The sequence below is a fragment of the Canis lupus genome, chromosome 24 (genome assembly GCF_048164855.1).
Source record: "Canis lupus baileyi chromosome 24, mCanLup2.hap1, whole genome shotgun sequence".
NCBI lineage: Eukaryota > Metazoa > Chordata > Mammalia > Carnivora > Canidae > Canis > Canis lupus.
The window spans coordinates 1,161,506-1,186,266 of record NC_132861.1 but is presented as its reverse complement, the minus strand read 5'-3'; the positions used below and the strand labels follow the sequence as shown (position 1 = coordinate 1,186,266).

The following is a 24,761-nucleotide window of genomic DNA, read 5'->3' as shown; positions in this document are numbered from 1 at the left end:
GTGTGTGTGCGTGTGTGTGTGTGTGTGTGACTATCATAAATAAATAAAAAAATTTTTAAAAAATAAGCCTGGCTAATGGTTCATGTATCTTATTCTTTCAAAGAACCAACTCCTGGTTTTGTTGATCTGTTTCACAGTTCTTTGACTCTCTATTTCATTGAGTTCTGCTCAAATCTTTATTAATTGTCTTTTTCTGCCGGGTGTAGGTTTTATTTGCTGTTCTTTCTCCAGCAACTTTAGATACAAGATTAGCTTTTATATATGGATTCTTTCCAGTTTTTTGAGGGATGCTTATATTGCGATATATTTCCCCCTCAGGAGTGCTATTGCTGTATCCCAAGATTTTGAACAGTCATATCTTCTTTTTTTTTTTTTTTTTTTTTTTTAATTTTTTATTTATTTATGATAGTCACACAGAGAGAGGAGAGAGGCTGAGACACAGGCAGAGGGAGAAGCAGGCTCCATGCACCGGGAGCCCGACGTGGGATTCGATCCCGAGTCTCCAGGATCGCGCCCTGGGCCAAAGGCAGGCGCCAAACCGCTGCGCCACCCAGGGATCCCTGAACAGTCATATCTTCATTCTCATTAGCTTCCATGACTCTTTTTAATTCTTCCTGAATTTCCTGGTTGACCCTTTCATCTTTTACCAGGATGGTAGTTAACCTCCACATGTTTCCATTTCTTCTAATATTCTTCTTGTGATTTAGTCCTGTTTCAAAGCATTATGGTCTGAAAATATGCTGGGGACAATCTCAGATTTTTGTTATCAGTTGAGACCTGATTTGTGACCCAGTATGTGGTCTATTTTGGATAAAGTTCCTTGTGCACTTGAGAAGAACGTGTATTCAGTTGCATTTGTCTGTAAAGTTCTGTAAATATCTGTGAAATCCATCTGGTGCAGTGCATCATTGAAAGCTCTTGTTTCTTTGGAGATATTGGGCTTAGAAGATGTGTCATTTACAGAAAGCGACATGTTAAAATCTCCCCGTTTTAGTGTACTATTAGCTAAGTATATCTTAATTTTGGTTATTAATTGACTGTTATACTTGGCAGCTCCCACATTCGGCGCATAAATACTCATGATTGTTAGGTCCTCTTGTTGGAGAGATCCTTTAAGTATGATATAGTGTCCCTCTTCATCTCCCACTACAGTCTTTGGGATAAACTTTAATTTAGATGATATAAGGATAGGTATCCCTGGTTTCTTTTGAGGACCATTTGAATGGTAAAGGGTTCTCCAACCTTTTATTTTCAGGCTGTAGGTGTTCTTAGGTCTAAAATGAGTCTCTTATAGACAGCAAATAGATGGGTCTTGCTCTTTTTATCCAGTCTGAAACCCTGCGCCTTTTGATGGGGTCATTAAGCCCATTCATGTTCAGAGTTACTCTTGAAAGTTATGAATTTAGTGCCATCATGATACCTATTCAGTCCCTGTTTTTGTGGATTGTTTCCTTGGACTTCCTCTTTCTTTTACAGAGTCTCCCTTTATATTTCTTTCAGAACTGGTTTGGTGGTCACATATTCTTTCAGTTCCTGCCTGTCTTGGAAGTTCTTTCTCTCTCCTTTTATCATGAATGAGAGCCTTGCTGGATAAAGTATTCTTGGCTGCAGGTTCTTCTCATTTAGGACCCTGACTATATCCTGCCAGCCCTTTCTGGCCTGCTAGGTCTCTGTGGAGAGGTCTGCTGTTATCCTAATACTTCTCTCCATAAAGGTTAGGATACTCTTGTCTCTTGCTGCTTTAAGGATCTTTTCTTTATATTTGGAATTTGCAAGTTTCACTGTTAACTATCGAGGTGTTGAGTGGTTTTTATTGATTTCAGGGGGCGATCTCTCTATCTCCTGGATCTGGTTGCCTGTTTCCCTTCCCACGTTAGAGAGGTTCCCAGCTATGATTTGTTCAAATATGCTTTTTGGTCCTCTGTCTCTTTCGGCGGCCTCTGGAACCCCTATTAACCCTAAATTAAACTAGATTTTTCCTTCTGAGGCTGTCATTTGTTTCCCTTAACCTTTCCTCATGACCCTTTAATTGTTTTTCTCTTTTTTTCCTCAGCTTCCTTCCTTGCCATCAACTTGTCTTCTCTGTCACTCCTGGTTCTTCTACCTCTTTAACCCTCATTGTTAGGACCTCCAGTTTGGATTGCATCTTATTTAATTGATTTTTAATTTCTGCCTGATGAGATCTAAATTCTGCAGTCATAAAGTCTCTTGAGTCCTTTATGCTTTTTTCTAGAGCCACCAGTAGCTTTATAATTGTGTTTCTGAATTCGCTTTCTGACATTGATTTGTAATCCAGATTTTGTAACTCTGTGGGAGAGAGGACTGTTTCTGATTCTTTCTTTTGAGGTGAGTTTTTCCTTCTAGTCATTTTGTTCAATGCAGAGTGGCCAAAAAGAAGTTGTACTGGAAAAAAGGAGAAAAAGAGAGGAAAGGGGAGCAAGGGGGAGGACAAACAGAAAACAAAAAGCAAGAGGAGGTATCCTCTGATTCTATATACTGTAAATCCCTTGACTTCCCCTGGGACTTTCCAGTGCTGCTTGGTCAATGCTTTTTCCCCTGTCCTTCCAGCTGGTTTTCTGGGGGGAGGGGCCCGCTGTGGTGATTCTCAGGTGTGTGCACCTGGGGGAGCTGCCCAGCCCCTTGCCAGGTGCAGGGCTCAGTGCAAGCTGTTTATCCTGTGAAGCTCCTGTTCAGTCCCAGGTACAAGGTGACAGCAGGAGGAACAACAAGAGTGGCGGCAGCCAGCTCTCCATCTCTTGAGTCAGCTCCCACAGTAACTACCACAGCTCCCAGTCCGCAGGGGCCTGGGTGGTCCGGGGGCAGGGGGCATAGATCTGCACAGCTCGGGGCCACGTGGCAGCAGGAGCGTCCTTGCTGCCCTGTGTCCTCCCGGCCTCTACCTGTCCCGGGGGGAGTGCCGGGTCCTGGGCTGTGTCCCCGGTGCCCTGGGCTCTGGGGCCTGCACTGCTGGAATCACATTCCCGGGGCCGCACAGTGGCCGCCACCTGAGCTGCTCCCGGGGCCCCACTGGGCGCGGTGTCCAGCCCTTTAGGGAGCTCAGCCCGTAGTGTATGGAGGGATCTCCCCCAGAGTGCAGTTGCTCTTTTAGTGCCCCTGGGAGCCTGAGGGCATCTGTACCCCTTCTGGGATCATGCCCGAGCTCCCTGCAAGCACCTTTCCTTCCAGGAAGATTGGTAAAATTTCTGCTTCTCCAGGACTGGGCTTTCCTGTCCTGGGGGCACTAGCTGCATGGCCTTTGCCTGGCTCCTCATGGGGGCTCCTCCCCCTTGGATGCTTTTTTATTTCTTTATGTTTTTCCGTCTTCCTACCTTGATAGAAGCGCGAACTCTTCTGACTGTAGCATTCCAGCTCTTCTCTCTTTAAATATCAGGCTGAATTCATAGGTTTTCAGGATGATTTGAAAGTTATCTAGGTAAGTTGGTGGGGACTGGTGACTTCGGGACCCTGCTTTTCTGCCATCTTGCCCTGCCTCCTTCTCTTTTTAATATATACCTCAGTGCTATAAATGGTGAGATGAGTGCTATTCTTGGAGGATTCCAGAAATTTTTAACATATTATGTTTTTATTTTCATTCAATATGTGATACTTTGTAATTTCTTTTTTCATTACTTCTTTATTCCAAGGGTTTTTTTAAAGATTTTTATGTATTTGAAAGAGAAGGAGAGAGAGAGAAAGAGAGCGCATAGGCGAAGGGAGGTCCAGAGGGGTAAGCGTCCTTCCCTCTGAGTGGGAAGCCCAACATGGGGCTCAATCCCAGGACCCGGAGATCATGACCTGAGCTAAAGGCAGACACTTAATCAATTGAGCCACCTAGGTACCCAGACCCAGGGGTTATTTAGATGTGCATTATTAATCAGTTTTCAAGTATTTGAGTATTTTCCAGAGGTAGGTTTGTTCTTCATTTCTAATTTGATCACTTTGTGGTCACAGAACACACTTTCATGACTTCAATCCTTTTGACTTAACTCCCTTTATTAAGGTTTATTTTATGACCCAGAATATAATCTCTTTTGGTAAATGCTCCATGGATACTTGAGAAAGATGGTGGTGGTCAAGTCTTCCATATCCTTGATGATTTTCTGCCTATTAAAATCTCAGACTAAAATTGTAAATTTGCCTGTTTCTCTTTGCAGTTCTGTTGATTTTTGCCTTATGTATTTTGATGTTATTAATAGATTCATAAGCATTTAGGTTTGTTATGCTTATTTGTCGACCCTTTCATCATTAACAAATGACCTTATACATCACGAGAATATATATTGCTTTGAAATCTATTTTGCCTGGCATTAATATTGCTACTCAAGCTCAGCCTTCTTTTGTCAAATGTGAGTGTGGTATATCCTTATTTTTGTCCTTTTCACAAATTTGTGTCTTTACATTTATTTATTTATTTATTTATTTGTGTGTGTGTGTGTGTCTTTACATATAAATTGAATTTTTTATAGGCAGCCTATGGTTGTCTCTTACATTTTTATCCATTCTGACAGTCTGCCTTTTTTTTAATCGAGGCTTTTAGACCATTTTCTTTCTTTCTTTTATTTTTTGACAATTTTCATTTACTCTGATTATTGATACAGTTGATATAAATCTCTCATCCTGTTTGCTTTCCATTTGACCTGCTTTGTTCCTATTTTCTTTGCTTTCTGCTTTCTTTTAGATTAATAAACTAATTTTTACGAGTTCAATTTATACATATATATAAATATACACATATGTGTATGTATGGGCTTTGTTTATTACTTAACAAAGCTTAAGATTTGCTATTTTAGTGATTGCTTTAGGGTTTAAAGCATATGACTCAAGCATCACAGTCCACCTTCTTGTAGTGTTATACCACATTATATGTAGTTTAAGAAAATTCCAATAGGGAACACGTGAGTAGCTTAGTGGTTGAGCATCTACCTTTGGCTCAGGGTGTGATCCCCGGGTCCTTGTATCAAGTCCCACATCAGGCTATCTCAGGGAACCTGCTTCTCCCTCTGCCTGTGTCTCTGCCTCTCTCTCTCTCCATGTCTCTCATGAATAAATAAATAAAATCTTTTTTTAAAATTACAATAGTTTACTTCCATTTCTTCTCTCCTAGCCAGATCCTTTGTGGGTCTGTGGGATTATAGTTTTCATTCAGTTTAGAAAGGTTTCAGTCATGTTTTCTTTTCTTTTTAAAAGATTTTAAAGTTCTATTGATAATAAGATTTTATTCATTTATTTGAGAGAGAGAGCATGAGCAGGGAGAGAGGCAGAGGAAGAGGGAGAAGCAGACTCCCTACTAAGCAGGGAGCCCACCATGTGGCTTGATCCCAGGACACCAAGATCATGACCTGAGCCGAAGGCAGACACCCACCGATTGAGCCACCCAGGCACCTGGTATAATCTCTTTACATTGAAGTTACTCAATATTTATTTCATGTATGAATGAGTTAATGTGAACATGCTCGGTCCCTTATATGCAAAAAATACTCATATTGTTTTATTTCACTTTTTAAAAGAACAAATTTGTGAGAGAGCATGAGCAGGAGATGGGGAGAGGAACAGAGAGGGAGGGAACGAGGGGGTAAAGAACCTTAAGCAGACTCTGTGCTGAGTGCAGCACCCAGTGCCAGGTTCAATCCCACAACTGTGAGATCATGACCTCAGCCAAAACCAATAGTTGGATGCTTTACCACCTGACCCACCCTGATGCCTCCTGTATTTTATTTCTGTTTTTGTTTTTCCTCTGGTGTAGATTCTGTTAGCGTATTGACAATCCAGAATGCAATTCTTAAATACAAAAGATCAATAGAATTAAAAAGAAAAGACTGTGAACAACTTACAATAAAACTTTTAAAAGTGGAATATAAGGTCAATGGACTAGAAAAGTTGCTATCAGAAACAAAAAAAATGAAATCTCAGAGCATCAAAAAGTGGAATGGGAACGAGAACTCTACAGTTTAAGGTATGACATCTTGGTTTTAAGGAAATATTTCAACTATTTACTTTTTTTTGTTTTAATAGACTCCACACTCAGCGTGGGGCTTGAACTCACAACTATGAGATCAAGAGTCACATGCTCTGTCAACTGAGCCAGCCAGGAACCCCTTGAAATACTTACTTTTATGCTGCAGATGTGTAGGAGAAGTTTTGTAATTACTAATTTGCCTTCTGGGATTTTATAGGGAAGGAAACTCCGTTAGAAATGTGAAGTATCAGAAGACGAATGGGTAAAGAAGCAGTGGTCTATGTATATACAATGGAATATTCCTCAGCCATTAGAAACGACAAATGCCCACCATTTGCTTCCACGTGGGTGGAACTGGAGGGTATTATGCTGAGTGAAATAAGTCCATCGGAGAAGGACAAACATTATATGGTCTCATTCATTTGGGGAATATAAAAATTAATGAAAGGGAGTAAAGGGGAAAGGAGAGAAAATGAGAGGGAAATATCAGTGAGGGTGACAGAACATGAGAGACACGTAACTCTGGGAAACGAACAAGGTGTAGTGGAAAGGGAGGTGAGTGGAGGATGGGGTGACTGGCTGATGGGCACTAAGGGGGGGCACTTGCCGGGGTGAGCACTGGGTGATATGCTGTATGTTGGCAAATTGAACTCCAATTTAAAAAAAAAAGTTGTAAAGTGTGAGATTCTTTGAAATAATACTGCAAGGTTTTAACAGTGAATACTTCTAATAATTTAATGTATATTCTAAAGCATAATTTTAATGACCATGTAGAAGTCCATCATATGTAAACCTCATTATTTAACAAATTGAATTTTGGTTGTTTTCCATTTTCCTATAGTTTAATTAATGCTATAAGGAAAGTCTTTTATTTAATTCTGTTTCTACAGTCTTGGTTAATTAGAATAAATACTTTAATATAGTATTGTGTTAATGTATAAAAATATTTAGTAGAGGTCTCTGATCCATATTTTTAAATTGTTCTCAGGAAATTTTATATTATATGCCCCCCAACAGAGTGTGAAATGGCCAATTTTTCTCAAGACAGAAAAATTGGGTTATTCTTAACATATGCAGGGGTTAAAAAGTAAGATGGAAAAATGATTAATGGTTAAGTTTTTTTTTAACATTTCTCACATATATAAAGAAAATTAATTCAAAAGTCTATGCTGAAAGCACATCTTACTCTATTCTTTACTTAATTAATATGGATCCTGTGATGTTTTTAAAGGAGTTTTAAAATGATTTATAAAATACATAATGATCAACAAGGTTGAGAATATTACAGAATAAGAAACACAAAAAGCATGGGCAATAGATTTTAGGCTCCCTAGTCTAGTGCTGGATCAGAGTCATCTGCAGGTGTATGGTGTGTAAACGACATCTGCTGATGCTGTCTTACACTGAAGATCATTTTTAGAGGTACCTGTGATGTTTTGTGAAATAAAAATGTATTTCTAGTGAATTTATAAAGTTGTTGATAAACAGCAACTTCTCTTTTTAATTAGTAATGAAATGATTTGTCTTAATTGAAGTGTAATTATGACTTTGTGGAGAAAAATGACAATTTTGAACCCTTTCTTAAATAATTTCAGAATTCCTTTGCTTACAACATCTCCCAGAGTTATTACTGACTAAAACTTACTAAGTTGCAAAATGCTTTCTCATTGCTTCTTTTAAACTATATATCTTTTTGAAGATATTGAAGTGATAAATTGAAAAACATGAGCCCTAGAAAGGGAAAAAAATTGAGAACAGAAAAATTTCCTTTGGATAATGAACCAGCATATGTGTAACCAGATCATAAAATAAAAGTTTTATTGCTAACAAAACAAATTTTAAAATGAACACATGCATTTGCAGATTGACCTTAAAACAAGAAAAAGAAAAAAGAAGAAGTGCTGAAATTTTATATATAAATATAAAGGAGCAATTAAGAAGTAAAGAAGAGCTGAGTGAAGTAAGTCAATCATAGACAGACAAACATCATATGGTTCTACTCTATGGGGACTATAAAAATACTGAAAAGGATTATAGGGGAAAGGAGAGAAAATCAGTGGGAAAAAGTAGAGAGGGTGACAACACATTAGAGACTCCTAACTCTGAGAAATGAACAAGGGATAGTGGAAGGGGAGGTGGGCGGGGGGGTGGGGAGACTGGGTGATGGGCACTGAGGGGGCATTTGACAAGTGAGCACTGGGTGTTATGCTGTATGTTGGCAAATCGAACTCCAATAACAAATATACAAAAAAAATAGTATTCCATCATGTAATACTCTGGGCATTCTGTTCTCGCGAAAGCTGCCTCTGAACATCATTTTGCTCTTCTATAACCTAGAGACACATTTTCATTAGGATTTTGGATCTTATCATTAAAAAAAAAAGTCAAAAGGCTTAAGAGAACTTAAAAAAAATGTTCAAGAGTGGTCTTTTTTATAACAAGGCTTTTCATCCTCAATGAATAATTCAAATTTTAAATTAAATGACAGCAAAATGTGCCATAGAGTAAAAATACAAGTAGACATAGTATTGTGAAATAAAATTTCTGTGTAAAACATTTAACTAGCTTCATCAGTATCTCAAGGAAATCTAGCTCATATTTCAACATTAAAAAATTCAAAACTGGGACACCTGGGGGCTCAGTGGGTTAAGTGTCCCAACTCTTTTTATGGCTCAGGTCATGATCTCACGATCACGAGACTCCGAACCAGGTGAGGCTGGAGACTCAGATCATGAGACTCAGAACCAGAGTCTGCTGGAGATTCATTTCCCTCCCTCTCCCTCTACTCCTTTCCCCCCAGCTCATGCTCTGTGTAAAAATAAATACAATTCCATAAATCAATAAATCAATATAACATTTATCTCATTTTACCTTCCATCCCTTCATTCAAAATATATACATAGGGCATATGTGAGAGGCCAAGAATTCCAATAAGGTAGTAATTGTAGCTACAAAGATCATGGTTGCTATTAGGTTAAAATGAAATGTTTAATCTATTTGAAGCCTAATAATATGTATTATATCAAAGGGATACTATAAATAATATTGATGGAAATATACAATTACTGCCAAAAATTTACCTGATTCAAATTATTTTTTACACCCTTCAATTCCAAGTTTCGTCTTCTAAGATTAAGTTGAAGTTGTTTCATTTCAACTTCTTTACTATATTGCTCTTCTTTACTTCTTGTTTTTTATAATAAATTTATTTTTTATTGGTGTTCAATTTACCAACATACAGAATAACACCCAGTGCTCATCCCGTCAAGTGCCCCCCTCAGTGCCCGTCACCCATTCACCCCTACCCCCTGCCCTCCTCCCCTTCCACCACCCCTAGTTTGTTCCATGCACATTGAAGTTCCATGCACATTGAAGCAAATGCTGGTTATTTGTCATTTCTAGGGACTGAGTAATATTCCATTTTATATATAGACCACATCTTCTATATCCATTCATCATTTGATGGATACTCAGGCTGCATCCACCGTCTGGCTATTCTGGAAAATGCTGCTATAAACATTGGGGTGCAGGTGTCGCGGTTTTTCACTGCATCTCTATCTTTGGGGTAAATCCCGAGTGGTGCTATTGCTGGGTCATAGGGTAGCTCTATTTTTAACTCTTTGAGGAACCTCCACACAGTTTTCCAGAGTGGCTGTACCAGTTCACATTCCCACCAACAGTACAAGAGGGTTCCCCTTTCTCCACCTCCTCTGCAACATTTGTTGTTTCCTGTCTTGTTAATTTTCCCCATTCTCACTGGTGTGACGTGGTATCTCATTCTGGTTTTGATTTGTATTTCCCTGATGGCAAGTGATGTGGAGTGTTTTTTCATGTGCTCGTTGGCCATTTGTATGTCTTTTTTGGTGAAATTTCTGCTCATGTCTTTTGCCCATTTCATGATTGGATTGTTTCTTTGCTGTTGAGTTTACTAAGTTCTTTATAGATCTTGGATACTAGCCCTTTACCTGATAGGTCATTTGCAAATAACTTCTCCCATTCTGTAGGTTATCTTTTAGTTTTGTTGACTGTTTCTTTTGCTGTGCAGAAGATTTTTATCTTGATGAGGTCCCAATGGTTTATTTTTGCTATTGTTTCCCTTTGCCTTCATAGATCTATCTTGCAAGAAGTTGCAGTGGCCAAGTTCACAAAGGCTGTTGCCTGTGTTCTCCTCTAGGATTCTGATGGATTCCTGTCTCACGTTTAGATCTTTCATCCATTTTGAGTTTATCTTTGCATGTGGTGCAAGAGAGTGGTCTAGTCTCATTCTTCTGCACGTGGCTGTCCAGTTTTCCCAGCACCATTTATTGAAGAGAGTGTCCTTTTTCCAGTGGATAGTCTTTCCTGCTTTGTCAAATATAACTTGACCATGGAGTCGAGGGCCCATTTCTGGATTCTCTCTTCTGTTCTATTGATCTATTTGTCTGGTTTTGTGCCAGTACCACACTGTCTTGATGATCAAAGCTTTGTAAGACTACTTGAAATCCGGCATTGTGATGTCCCCAGCTCTGGTTTTCTTTTTCAATATTCCCCTAGCTGTTCGGGGTTTTTTCTGATTCCACACAAATCTTAAGATTATTTATTCCAGCTTTCTGAAGAAAGTGAAGAAAGTCCATGGTATGTGGATAGGAAAGCATTGAATGTAAATCACCCTGGGTTAGCATAGACATTTTGACAATTTTAATTCTTCCAATCCATGAGCATGGAATATTTTTCCATCTCTTTGTGTCTTCCTGGATTTCTTTCAGAAGTGTTCTGTAGTTGTTAGGGTATAAATCCTTTATTTGTTTGGTTAGGTTTTCCTTGGTATTGGTGGTGATCTCTCCTTTTTCATTCGTGATTTTATTAATTAGAGTTTTTTCTCCTTTGTTTTTTAAAAGGCTGGCTAATGGTTTACGTATCTTATTCTTCCTTTCAAAGAACCAACTCCTGGTTTTGTTGATCTGTTCCACAGTTTTTCTGGTCTCTATTTCATTGAGTTCTGCTCAATCTTCACTCTCTCTGTTCTGCTTGGTGTAGGTTTTATTTACTGTTCTTTCTCCAATTCCTTTAGGTGCAAGGTTAGCTTGTGTCTGAGGTTTTTTTCCAATCTTTTGAGGGATGCTTGTATTGCAATGCATTTCCCGCTTAGGATTGCTTTGGCTGTATCCCAAGGATTTTGAATGGTTGTATCTTCATTTTCATTAGTTTCCATGAATCTTTTAATTTCTTCTCTAATTTTCTGGTTGACCCATTCATCTTTCAGCAGGATGGTCTTTCTCCTCCATGTGTTTGAGTTTTTTCCAGATTTCTTCTTGTGATTGAGTTCTAGTTTCAAAGCATTGTGGTCTGAAAATATGCAGGGGACAGTCCCAATGTTTTGGTATCGGGTGGCCTATTCTGAGAAAGTTCCATGAGAAGACTGTGTATTCAGTTGCTTTTGGATGTAAAGTTCTGTAAATATCTGTGAAATCCATGTGGTGCAGTGTATCGTTTAAAGCTCTTGTTTCTTTGGAGATGTTGTGCTTAGAAGATCTGTCGTTTGCAGAACGTGCTGTGTTTAAGTCTCCTACTACTAGTGTATTATTATCTAAGTATGCCCCTACTTTGGTTATTAATTCATTGATAGACTTGGAAGCTCCCACATTAGAAGCATAAATATTCATGATTGTTAGATCTTCTTGTTGGATAGACCCTTCAAGTATGATATAGTGTCCCTCTTCATCTCTTAACTGCAGTCTTTGTGATAAACTTTAATTTATCTAAGGATGGTTACCCCTGCTTTCTTTTGAAGACCATGTGAATGGTAAATGGTTCTCCAACCTTTTATTTTCATGCTGTAGGTGTCCTTATATCTAAAATGAGTCTCTTGTAGACAGCAAATAGATGGGTCTTGATTTTTTTATCCAGTCTGAAACCCTGCGTTTTTTGATGGGATCATTTAGCCCATTCACATTCAGAGTACCTATTGAAAGATGTTAATTTACTGTCATTGTAATGTCTATTCAGTCCTTGCTTTTGTGGATTATTTCTTTGGGCTTCCTCTTTCTTTTACAGGGTCCCCATTAATATTACTTGCAGAGCTGGTTTGGTGGTCACATATTCTTTCAGCTTCTGCCTATCTTAGAAGCTCTTTATCCTATTCTGAACCAAAGGCTCACTGGATAGAGTATTCTTGGCTGCATGTTCTTGTCATGTAGAACCCTGAATATTTCCTGCCAGCTGTTTCTGGCCTGCCAGATCTCTGCGGAGAGGTCTGCTGTTAATCTAATATTTCTCCCCATATAAGTTAGAAATCTCTTGTTTCTTGCTGTTTTAAGGACTTTCTTTTTCTTTGGAATTTGCTTGTTTCACCATTAAATGTCGAGGTCTGCTTTTTTTCCCTTCCCCTTGGTGGGGGACCTCTCTATCTCCTGGATCTGAATGCCTTTTCCCCTCCCCAAAATTAGGGAAGTTCACAGGTATGATTTGTTCAAATATCCTTTCTGGCCCTCTGGCCCTCCTGTGGAACCCCAATTATGCGTATATTTTTTCCTTCTGAGGCTCTCGATTATTTCCCTTAACCTTTCCTCATGGTCTTTTAATTGTTTTTCTGTTTTCTCTTAAGCTTTCCTCTTTGCCATCAACTTGTCTTCTGTGGCACTCACTCTTTCCTCTAACTCATTAACCCTCATTGTTAGGACCTTCAGTTTGGATTGCATCTCATTTAATTAATTTTTAATTTTGGACTAAGTAGATCAAAATTCTGCAGTCATGAAGTTTCTTTAATACTCTCTGCTTTTTTACAGAGCCACCACTAGCTTTATAATTGTGCTTTTGAATTGGCTTTCTGACATCGAATTGTAATTCAAATTCTATAAGTCTGTGGAAGAGAGTACTCTTTCTGATTCTTTTGTGGTGAGATCTTCCTTCTAGTCATTTTGCTCACTGCAGAGTGGCTGTATGAATGGGCTGAGTCAAGAATATCAACCACAGTCTAAGTCAATTTCACCTTAGATGATTGTTTTTAAACATTTCATTTATGTATTCATGAGAGACACAGAGAGAGGGGCAGAGACACAAGCAGAGGGAGAAGCAGGCTCCATGCAGGGAGCCTGATGTGGCACTTGATCCTGGGACTCCAGGATCATGCCTTGAGCTGAAGGTAGGCACTAAACCACTGAGCCACCCAAGGTTTCTTATCCTTTGATGATTCTGACAAGGTTCCTGACATGAAATTGAAAACGAAGAGAAGAACAAAATAACACAAAATGACCACTAAAGTGAAAAACAAATTTTAAAACAAAGTAGTAGAAAATAAAAGGCCAAGAATGCCAAGGAAGAAAAAAAGAGAAAAAAAAAGCAAAGGTAAAGAGGGGAAAAAGAAAAAAAGAAGTAGAAAAATAAAATGTTGGGGGGGACTGGGACATGGTGGTGGTGATGAAGTTGTAGTGGAGGGAGAATGTAGTCTACCTGAAGGGTCCTAGGGGGTGATCCTCTTGGTCCTGGGTGTATTAAGTTCTGTATGTTAGAAGATACTGAGTCCCAAATTTCTATAAACCAGAAATACTTGTAGAGAGACCCAACATTGTTCCCCAAAACATAAATGAGATAAAAAGGGGGGCAGAATGGGAATGAAGAGAGAATATAGTCTCACAGAATGAACCAGCACGGTATACCACTTGGTTCTGGGTGCATGCTCGTCCTGTTTTAGAAGGTATTGTGCCATTGTAGAACAAAATGAGGTAGAGAAAACAAAAAAGCACACACACACACACAAAACATATCTCGTCTAGCTCCCAAAATTAAGTTGAGTATGTTGAAGGGAATCTAGAAGTGGAAAATCTATCTAAGACGTGTAATTGTAAAAATATGAGTCAAAAAGGAAGAAACCTGAAAATGAAGAGGTGGCAAAATATTGTAGTTAAGGTGGGAAAAGAGAAAGAAAATTGGAAACTTACAGTCTGATATAAAAATGAGTTGTACTGGAACATGGGGGTGGGTGGGGAAGAGGGGTACCCTCTAGTTCTATATACTGTAGATCCCTCGACTTCCCCTGGAGCTTTCCAGCGCTGCTGGGTGGGGAACTTGCTCTTCCCCTGTCCTTCCAGCTGGTCTTCTGGGGGAGGGGCGGGCTGTGCCGATTCTCAGGTGTGTGTACCTTGGGGAGATGTCCCGCCCCCTGCTGGGTGCAGGGTCACGGGGAGCCGACCTGACCTCCCGTGAGGCCCGTGTCCCCTGGCGGCCACGCCTCTCCCAGGCACCGGGTGACACCAGGAGAGACAACCACACCGGCGGCGGCCAGGTCTCCCTGGCCCTGGAGGGCGCCCCCTGCAGTGACTCCCGCCATCTCCCAGTCCACAGGGGCCTGGATGCTCCCGGGGCAGGAGGGGCAGGAGTGTCCTCGCTGTCCTGGGCCCTCCCCGCCTTGGCCTGTCCCGGGGGGAGCAGGATCCCGGCTGTGTCCCCTGGGGTCCGGGGCCTGCGCTGCTGGAGTCTGGCTCCTGGAGCCCCTCCCAACACACCGGCTTCTCCCCGAGGCCCCGCGCAGCGCGCTCCAGCCCTTTACGGAGCTGGGCAGGTGTGGGGGGCGCTCGACCCTGCGCACTTCCTCTGTCAGTGACCCCGGAGACTGGAGGTCCCCACCCCCCACGTCCTGGCGGAGTTCCCAGCTGAGCGCCTTTCCATCCCGGAGGAATCCGGGGCGGATTTTAAAGCTCCCACTTGTCCGCTTCTCCGGGGCTGCGCTTTCCCGCCTGGGAGGCTTTCCCTGCTGCAGGCCTCAGCCCGGCTCCTCCGGTGCCCCTCCCCACTTGATTCTTATTTTTCTCCGCCTCCTTACCTTGTTAGGAGCGAAAACCCTTCTCTCTGTAGCGTTCTGACTGTTCTCTCTTTAAATCTCAGTTCGGGGGGATCCCTGGGTGGTTCAGCGGTTTGGCGCCTGCCTTTGACCCAGGGCTGACCAGGGCTGAGTCCCGGGATCGAGTCCCACGTGGGGCTCCCAGCATGGAGCCTGCTTCTCCCTCCTCCTGTGTCTCTGCCTCTCTCTCTCTCTTTCTCTCTCTATCATAAATAAATAAATAAATCTTTAAAAAAAAATCTCAGGTCGGGCACTTGCCGGGGGAGGGGGGGCACTTGACGAGATGAGCACTGGGTGTTATACTATATGTTGGCTAATCGAGCTCCAGTAAAAAAATAAATAAAAATCAATCATCAATCAATCAATCTCAGGTCGAATTCGTAGGTGTTCAGGATGATTTGAAAGTTATCAAGGTAAGTTGGTGGGGCCAGGTGCTTGAGGATCCCTACTCCTCCCTCACCTTGCCCCCGTCCCACCCAAGATGGAATTCTAAACAATCACCTTTGCAAACGAAATGAGACAGAAATGTCTCATACTAAAATGAATTCTGAGGTATTTTCTTTAGTTATTTTGAAGTACGTGTGTATGTATTTGTACGTATGTATATTTTATTTTTTGGAATTATTATTTTTCTCCATGCATGTGTATATTTCTAAAAAACCAACCCTGTACATTATGGAAAGTACAGAGGATTTTAAAAGAATACATATATATTTGTGGGTGAGTGTGTGTGTATATATATACATATATACATACGTACATACATACACATACGGGCCTATATAGGGAGGAGTGAAGTTTGTAGTCCATTCATTAATTTAAATGCATTTGTCTGCAGGTGTCAAATAGTGACATTCATAATGCCCTTATCTGAAGTAGAAGTTTTTATTATTTTGGAAAATAGTATGGAATTTATGAGCTTTCCATAAGCACAAAACTCTTGCTACTAACAACATATGTTTTAGTTTTTGGCAATTCCTTCACCACCTCTATATTCATAGAGGGGTTAGTTTCACACTTCCACTGATGAACAGGAGGAAAAGTGTAGCCCGTTTTAAGATCTTACTTCAGATGTTAGTCTCCTACTTTTGAGATGAGTAACAATTTGCTCCAAGTAGTATCTGATTTCATTACAAGGAGCTTTTTTTTAAATTTTTTTTATTTATTTATGATAGTCACAGAGAGAGAGAGGCAGAGACATAGGCAGAGGGAGAAGCAGGCTCCATGCACCAGGAGCCCGATGTGGGATTCGATCCCGGGTCTCGAGTATCGCGCCCTGGGCCAAAGGCAGGCGCCAAACCGCTGCGCCACCCAGGGATCCCTACAAGGAGCTTTTGAAATAATCATATGCTGTAATATATACTTACTGATAATTTATTGATAAGTCTTTTGTTCCTAGTAAAATAGCTCAGTGTATTTTCCCTTCTTCTGCATTTATTGCCATTTTAAACATCTGAAGAGGAAATAAAATTAGTTGCAGCCACAAATAATCTCATGATTTTTCTAGGAGCTACATAAATTTTACCTTAGTTATGGTATTTTGAAATATAAGGCTTTTTTTTTTCTTTTTAAAAGACTTTATGGATTCATTTGACAGAGCACAAGCAGGGGGAGTGGAGGCAGAGGGAGAGAGAAAAGCAGGCTTTCTGTGGAGCAGGGAGCCTGACACGGGACTTGCTCTCAGGATCCGGGGACCATGACCTCAGCCGAAGGCAGAGGCTTAACTGACTGAGCCACCCAGCCACTCCTGAAATACAAGGCTTCTTTTGTATTTAAGATTCACACTAGAGAAGTAGCTGCAGTTTGGTGCCAGAACAGTGGTAGTGGGTACAAAGACCTGGGGAATGTCCTGCAGCTCACTTAGTATTTTTAACCTCTCCATTCTGGAATTGTGATAACTAAAAGAGATAATTAATGTGTGCAGACATGTTTGTAGTACAATGCCTAGATTTATTAGTTATCAGTAGATAAAATTCTTATAACTGAGTATAGAAATGTTAGAAAAGTCGAATACGTATGGAATATTCTCAGGACAAAGTGAGGTTAGGAAATTGAATCTGTCCAAATATATGCAGAGCTAAGGGTTTTCCTGTGGACTGTGTTAGACATGAGACTATAAACTCAATTTTAGTGTAGTCAGATGTATTAGTTTTTTTTCTTTCAAGCCTTCTGAGTTTGTTGTAAACCAGAGAAAGACCTTTCCAATTCTGAGATTCTTAGGATTTTGTCATGATTTCTTTTTCCTTTCATGCATTCATTGCTTTCAATTAAACTTTTGAACTTTGGGGAATTTATGCTTGTATAAAAGTTTGAGCTTGGATCCAACTTTGTGTTTTTCCAGTTGGATATCCACTTAACTGCAACCTATTCCTTGTATAAACATAGGATATTCTTTGATTTCAGAGAAAATCATGATAATGTCATTTTATTGAGGTCCAGCTAAAAGACTCTTGTTTTACTTAGGTTTCTCCTCCTCATGAAAAAGAAAAAGGTCTGTTACATGAAAACCGCATGTTGCAAGATGAACTTGCCATGCTAAGACTGGAAATAGACACAATAAGGAATCAGAAGCAGGAAAAGAGGTATTGTGAAGACACTGAAACTGAAAAAGAAAAGAATGACAGTCTTCAAAACGCCATAAAACTGAATGAGGTAACATTAACAAATACCGTATTCCAATCTAGTGGGCAGCTGAATGTTGTGACAACTGAGAATACCATGCTGAACTCTAAATTGCAGGATGAAAAGCTAAACAGAGAAAGACTGGAAGCAAAACTTCAATCATACCGAGCTAGACTCGCTACAGCTATACAGGATCGTGATCAAAGTCAGGCATCAAAAAGAGACCTAGAACTTGCTTTCCAGAGAGCAAAAGATGAGTGGTGTCATTTACAGGACAAAATGAACTTTGAGATGTCTAACCTAAAAGATAACAATGAGGTGCTTTCTCAGCAACTTTCTGAAGTCGAAAGTAAATTTAATGCCCTAGAAATTGAGCTCCAGCATACAAGAGATGCTCTCAGAGAAAAGACGTTGGCTTTAGAACATTTACAAAGAAACCCAAAACAAACACAGGGTCAGAAGAAGGAAATTGAGCAGAAATCTCAAAACGAACACGGTAAAGTGAATAAATACATTGGAAAGCATGAATCCTTAGAAGAGAAATTATCTCAACTACAAAGCGAAAATATGTTGCTCCGAGAGCAACTAGATGATGCCTACAGCAGAGTGGAATGTAAAGAAAAGACTATAATTGATCTCAAAGACCAGGTTCAGGTTATTGTAAGAATGGTTCGAGTTGCAGGTGAAAAACGAAATCTTCTACTGCGAGAAAAAAATAAGGAGTTAATCAATAAATGTAAACAGATAATGGAAAGAGCATTTAGATATGAAGATGAGAAAGAAGAAAGAGAAGTAAGTATTCAGAAAGACAAATATTTTTCAAGCTTCCTATTAGAAAGTTCAAAGTAATGTTTGGTTATGGCTTATTCGTACTATTTTTTTTTTTTGGAGAGAAATAGTGCACCTGCACCTAAATGGGAGTGGGGCAGATGGAGAGGGAGAGAGAATCCAAAGTGGGCTCTATGCCCAGTGCAGAACTCCACTTCATGACCCCGAGATCACGACCTGAATGATTATGGGTCAGTTTTGAATCTGCATAACTTGTATCCAGCAAATAAAAATTAGACCTGAAAGGTGCTTTAATTTGAATAAAAATGCACGTCATCTATGAGAAACTTCAAGAGGTTAAGTTATACATTGTTAAAGAAAGGAGTCTGATATTAATAATTTATTGTTAGTACTACTAAAATAGTTTTAATTCTTGTCACCACGTTTTAATACCATGATGAACAGATAAGTGGAAATGCTCATACCTGAGTGTTTTGACCTTGAGGTTCAAGTAAGTGGATTACCTTGACAACTAACTCCAGATTTGTCACATGAACTGAAGTGTAGGTGCTGTATCTCAGTACTTTTTTTTTTGATAGCTTTTTAAGCATTTTCAGTTAGCATACTTTTATTTTTATTTATGTAAATTTAAATGTTTAGTCTCAAATCATTTATTCTTGTGACCTTTTCACTCTTTGAAGGCATCTACTTTTCAGTAAATCATAATTTGGGATAACTGGTGACTTAGCAAAGCTGTATTTGATTTCATCTTCCCACCACGGTTTATAATTTAAGCATTTTTCAAATAATTTGCTCATTTCAAAACTCCATTGGTAACTACCATTTGGGCTTTTCCAATAGAATTGTATCTTTGTGATTTATTAATTTGGCACTGGATCTCCATTTTCAGGCTACTGAGGGAAGGATGGCAGGATTCTTGTATAGCAGGAGTGGAGTGAGCATGGACAGGGGAGGGATCTCTAGGAGCTGAGGCCAGGAGGGAGGCAGAAGCCAGGTTATGTAGGGGGCTTGAGGGCCATTAGTATGACTTCACATTTGTTCTGAGATAGTAACCTATTGGAAGGATTTGAGCAGAGGATTGAGTATGTGAAGAACTTGGAAGTTAATTTTAGCCTCTCATAAAAAAGAGAGAAAATATTTGATTAATGTAGAATTTACCACTGCTAGTCTCACCTATACAATACCCATTTCTTTTTGAGACTTCAGCAGGCTGGGAAGCTTTGCAAATTCATCAACAAGGAATGGAGAGTGGGGCTGAAATAATTATGTAACATAATACTGACTAGGCAGGAGGGATAACACTTTTTGTGTCTTTAACTGAATTCACTTAGCAGTGTGTACATTCTAGGAATAAAAGGTGAGTTGTATGTGGTGATAAAGTACATACGTTAGAATTATATTATTAACATAATAATAGGATGATTTCTAAAATCAGTAACAGAAGGTCTTATTAGGTAGTTATGAGAGAACTTCAACAAGAACTGGCTGATGCCCTAAAAAAGCAATGTATGTCACAGGCTTCACCAGAGTTATCACATTATCGTATTAATTTAGAAGATGAGGTACAGGATTTAAAAACATTGGATCAAATCGAAAGTCAGATTTGTATTACATATAACATGTCAACAGTTCATCTGTAGCTGGTTAAATAATATAAATGTTTTAGGATGCTAATTTCCATGGACCACTTTCTTTTGTATTTTCATTTCAATTTAGCATAATTTTAGTGTCTTCACCATGCACTTATTTATTAAATTCTGACTCTTCATTCTGCTCTCTCTGTGTTCTATGTTTTTCCTTATAGCATTTACCCATTCACAGAAATTGAGGGACTTTTTTCTCCTGTTATACAATTTTTTTTAACGATTTATTTATTTATTTGAGAGAGAGAGAAAGAATGCATGTCCATGCACACTCATGAGTAGGGGGAGGGGCACAGGGAGAGAGAAAGAATCTCCAGGAGATTCCCTGCTGAGTACAGAGCCCCATGCCAGCTTAAACCCACCACCAATGAGATCATGACCTGAGCTGAAATCATGAGTTGGACACCTAAACCAACTGAGCCACCCAAGTGCCCTAAAAACAATGTTTTCTAATGAGATCTCTATTACCATGATGAGGCGAGCTAGATAAAATCAGAAGATAAGGTTTAACGGAATGTTTCAGAAAATCATCTTACTTCTCATCTTCACTTTTATTGATGGATATAGACTCTGTACTGATTTCAGGAAAACTTGTAAAGAAAGGTTACAACTAGTGGAACTGAGGCATTTCCTTCATTTTCTTTTCCTTTTATATATTTATTTTTAATATATTTATTTATAAATATTATAAAATATTTATATTTTTAATATTTATATATTAAAATGCATGGAAATATTCAGATGATGTATATAAAGCCAAAAGAGAGAATTAAGAAAATTATCTAGGTCCTGCCATTGACTCTTTTTAAAAGCTTTATTGAGCTATAAATACACCTACCATACAGTTGACCCATTTAACATGTGTTGTTGTCGCTGAGTATATTTATAGGGTTTTGCAACTATCACTGCCATCAGAACATTTTCATCACCCTGAAAAAAAACCCTTAGCTGTTGCCCTTGACCTCGGGCAACCAGAAGTCTACTTCTTGTCTCCATAGAGTTGCCTATTGTGAATGTTTCCTATAAAGGGAGTCACACCACGTGTGGTCCTTTGTGACTCGCTTCTTTCACTTCCTGTTTTCAGGGTTCGCCTGTGTTCTAGCATATGTCAGTGCTTCATTTCTTTTTCTGGTCAGACAGTCCTCCATTGTGGGCTAACGCCCTTGTTCATTCATCATTTAATGCACCTTTGGGTTATTACCATTTTGTGGCCATTAATAATGCTGCTGTGAACATTGGTTTAGTTGTGTGGACATCTGTATTTCTCTGCCATCAGATTTTATCCTTTAAGTTAATTGGGGTGATTTTTACCATCTCTCACCCTTTTTTATTTACTCATTCTACCCTTTCTGTCTTTTTAGTTTCCCTTCCTCTTGCCTAATCCTACACTATTGAGTCCTGGCTCATTGTCTCTCATTCTCCATGAGGCTTTCTCTGATTATTGTAACTCCCCCTGAACTTACTTTCTTCACCCGTATTATCTAGTCTGTGCAGACCAGTTTAGTCCTTTATTTTACATGTATTATCTAGTCTGTGCAGACCAGTTTAGTCCTTTATTTTACATTGTTTTTATTTTTTTTCATGAGCAATAATTCTGTCTTCCTGTGTACAAATGTATCTAAGAGGGAAAATATTTTATGTGTATGGTACCTGTCCTTGCCTAAATTTGAGAATATCTTAACAGTTTTTAGGATAAAATTAAGTACTTTATACCATAGCAGTAATTTCTGATTGAAACACATTGACATAACAAAGCTGTATTCTAAATGTATTTTAAGCAGTTAAGTGTAAAACTGAAAGCATTTAATCCGATCGGACAAAGTATTCAATCAGATGCTGTTTTTTTCTGATTATGGCAAAACAGTCTAAATATGCCTGCCTTCATTATGCAACCAGAACTGAGATTTACAGAGTTCCAGCACTTTACCAACTATAAAGCTCTGAGGACAGGTTTTTTTTTTTTTAAGTTTATTTATTTTATATAATCATTCATTACATCTATTGTGGGGCTTGAACAGGAACTGAAGGTTAACCATTGGATGTTCTTTTAACTGAGCCAGCGGGTGCCCCTGAGGGCAGCTTTTCTGATATGCCACACCACGGAGCCTTAATTAATCTCTACTCATCAGAGTATTTGCTAAAGCCCTCTAACATAAACAGTTGCTAAGATGAACAATATGAACATAAAATGATTTGGGAACATTGGGTTAGCAAGAGTCCATTATTTCCACGTCAGTGGCTTTACCTTGCCTCTGATGGTCATGTAAGTTATGTATCACTCAGTGTAGGAGTTACTGTTTGCACTGTAGTCCATGAGCATTGTTCACTGAGTAGTATAGAGAGGAGGTAAATTAAAATTATTATAAGTGGAGGAAAGTACCATTGGCTAGTGGAATTTTTGAAAGTTTTTTCTTGGAGATTTAAAAAAATTAACTTTTGTTTATTTACTCATGAGAGACAGAGAAAGAGAGGCAGAGACACGGGCAGAGAGAGAAGCAGGCTCCATGCAGGAAGCCTGATGTGGGACTTGATCCCAGGACTCCAGGATCAAGCCTGAGCCAAGTCCCAGGTCAAGTGATACATAACCGCTGAGACACCCAGGCATCCCGTTTTTAAAGATTTTACTTGAGGGAGAGGGAGAGAGAGAGAACATGAGTGCACAAGCAGGGGGAGGGGCAGAGAGAAAGGAAGAAGCAGACTCCCTGCTGAGCAGGAACCCTGATGTTGGGGTCTCAATCCCAGGACCCCAAAATCATGATCTGAGCCCACAGCAGATGCCTAACTGACTGAGCCACTGAGGCACCTGTAGTGAAAGTGTTTTGAAGTCCTGAGGCTATATCCTGGGCCTTATGCTCCCCATTTGCTACCGCTTTCAGTGGTATGAAGAATGATTTCAATATAACTTGTGTAAGAGACCACTTTCATTGGCCTGCCGTCTGCCTAAAATATCAAATATCATTAGAACGTAAAACACAACAATAATAATGCTAATTGCAGACACTTAGAATTTGGTATGTGTCACATACTCTTCTAAGTAGTTTATGTATATTCCCTAATTTAAACTTCCAACTATCACAGTGAGGTAGATACTATTATTAACTTCATTTTACACATGAAGAAACTGAGACACAGAATTTGAAGTAATTTTTCAAGGTCAAACAGCAAATGCCCAGGGGAGTTGGGAATTCAAATCCAGGCATTCTGGTTCCTACAGAGATCCTGCCTCTAAAGCTGTTACTTGAAATATCTGATTGTCCCTGAAAGCAGCATGTTAACTTGTATAATCACTGGAATGCCCATGGTGATTTGTAAATGTGAATATTTAAAATTGTAATTGATGTGGTGCTTGGAATAGAAAACTAGAAAAGTTTACCATAAGGTAATTTCCTGTCTTTCTGCCTTTGAACAATACGTAAATTTGTATGTGTACCTGATAAAATATAATTTAAAAACGTTAGAATGTTGTTTTTTAATACTAGAAGAGTGCTCAGAAAGCTTTTCTGTCAGGGGATTGTAAATATTTTGGGCTTTGCATGTCATAGGTCTCTATTGTAGCAGTATAATTCTGGGGAAGCCTTAAATCAGTATGTAGAGGAAAATGTGGCTGTGTCCAGTGACATTGTATTTACAAAAACAGATGATGGTGGTTTTATACTAGATTGTCAGTAGTTAAAAGTATTTCTTTTCTTTTTTAGCTACAAGAAGCAAAGGAGTTACAAACAAAGATTGTAAGGTGCATTCAGAAGTTCAGAGATGACATAAAAAAGTATGCAATTTATTTTAAGATTTTATTTATTCATGAGAGACACAGAGAGAGACAGAGACATAGGCAGAGGGAGAAGCAGCCTCCCTACAGGAAGCCTGATGCAGAACTCAATTCTGGGACTCCAGAATCATGCCCTGATCCAAAGGGAGGCTCTCAACCACTGAGCCACCCAGGCGTCCCGCAACAGGACAATTGAAAGCAGCACAGAAAATAACTTGAGTATTTATAAAGCAGATAAGTAGTATAGTATGAGAAATATATCCATTATGATAAATACATTGTTGTTTAGCTGGGTAAAAATATCAGCTTTGTGGGATTTTGAAATGCATAATTTTTGCTTACGATCCTTTTTTTTTCTTTTTTGCTTACGATCTTTAAATTTTGTACATTAACCCCAAAACACAACCAGAAAAATGGCACAATTGCCAAATCTACTTTTTAAATTTCTAAGAATTTATGTAAGACCTTTAGATGTTTGTTTAGAAATTATGTGGTATGTTTAAAATTTGTGTCTGAGAATAAATATTTTAAAATATGCATTTTAGGCTTGAAGTTGAAAATGCCGAGTTAAAAGTTACAGTCAAGGAGCAAGCAGGCCAAATTGAACAGCTTCAGAAAGACCTGTTAAGTTCAAGTTCGGTAAGTCAGTCTCTTAATTTCTGTCCTAAGGAGAAGGAATTTTTATATCTCTAGTAGTAGTGTATAAGAACATTTTGGATAATATGAAAATTCTCACTCATAAAAATATTTATTATATTCATATGGTTGCTATTTAACTACTCTTGGTATAATTCCTCTTTATAGATAAAGTTGACTGAATGCATAAATTAATCACTTTTATAGTAAGATTTTAATAAAAAGGATTGTGATAGCCTAAGCAAAACAGTATTTTATATATATATATCACATTTTGTTTATCTGTCAGTGATCATTTGGGTTTTTCTACCTCTTAGCTATTGTTGGTAATGCTGCTATGAATATTGGTATACTAATGTCTGAGTCCCTGCTAATATTTTTCAATATGTTTAAAATTCCCCAAACTTTGAGTAATAATTTGATCTTGAATGCTGACTTTCTCTTATAATCTCAACCCTTCACTGAGATTTTGAGAATGAATTACTTTACTAATAATTTGTGGTGATTTGTAATTACAAATTGGTAGTGTGTTGT

The 24,761-nt window shown here is 38.9% G+C and overlaps 1 protein-coding gene across 1 annotated transcript in view; it reads left to right on the top strand.

Annotated features, from left to right (window-relative positions):
* LOC140616584 (ankyrin repeat domain-containing protein 26-like) overlaps positions 1 to 24,761 on the top strand; it is a 71,971-nt gene that overhangs the window by 6,550 nt on the left and 40,660 nt on the right. Inside the window, 7 exon segments of the mRNA XM_072797195.1 lie at positions 5,744 to 5,905; positions 5,908 to 5,953; positions 7,820 to 7,916; positions 17,235 to 17,423; positions 17,511 to 18,185; positions 23,521 to 23,591; positions 24,137 to 24,230. Of these exon segments, the coding sequence (XP_072653296.1) occupies positions 5,744 to 5,905; positions 5,908 to 5,953; positions 7,820 to 7,916; positions 17,235 to 17,423; positions 17,511 to 18,185; positions 23,521 to 23,591; positions 24,137 to 24,230 (1,334 nt within the window).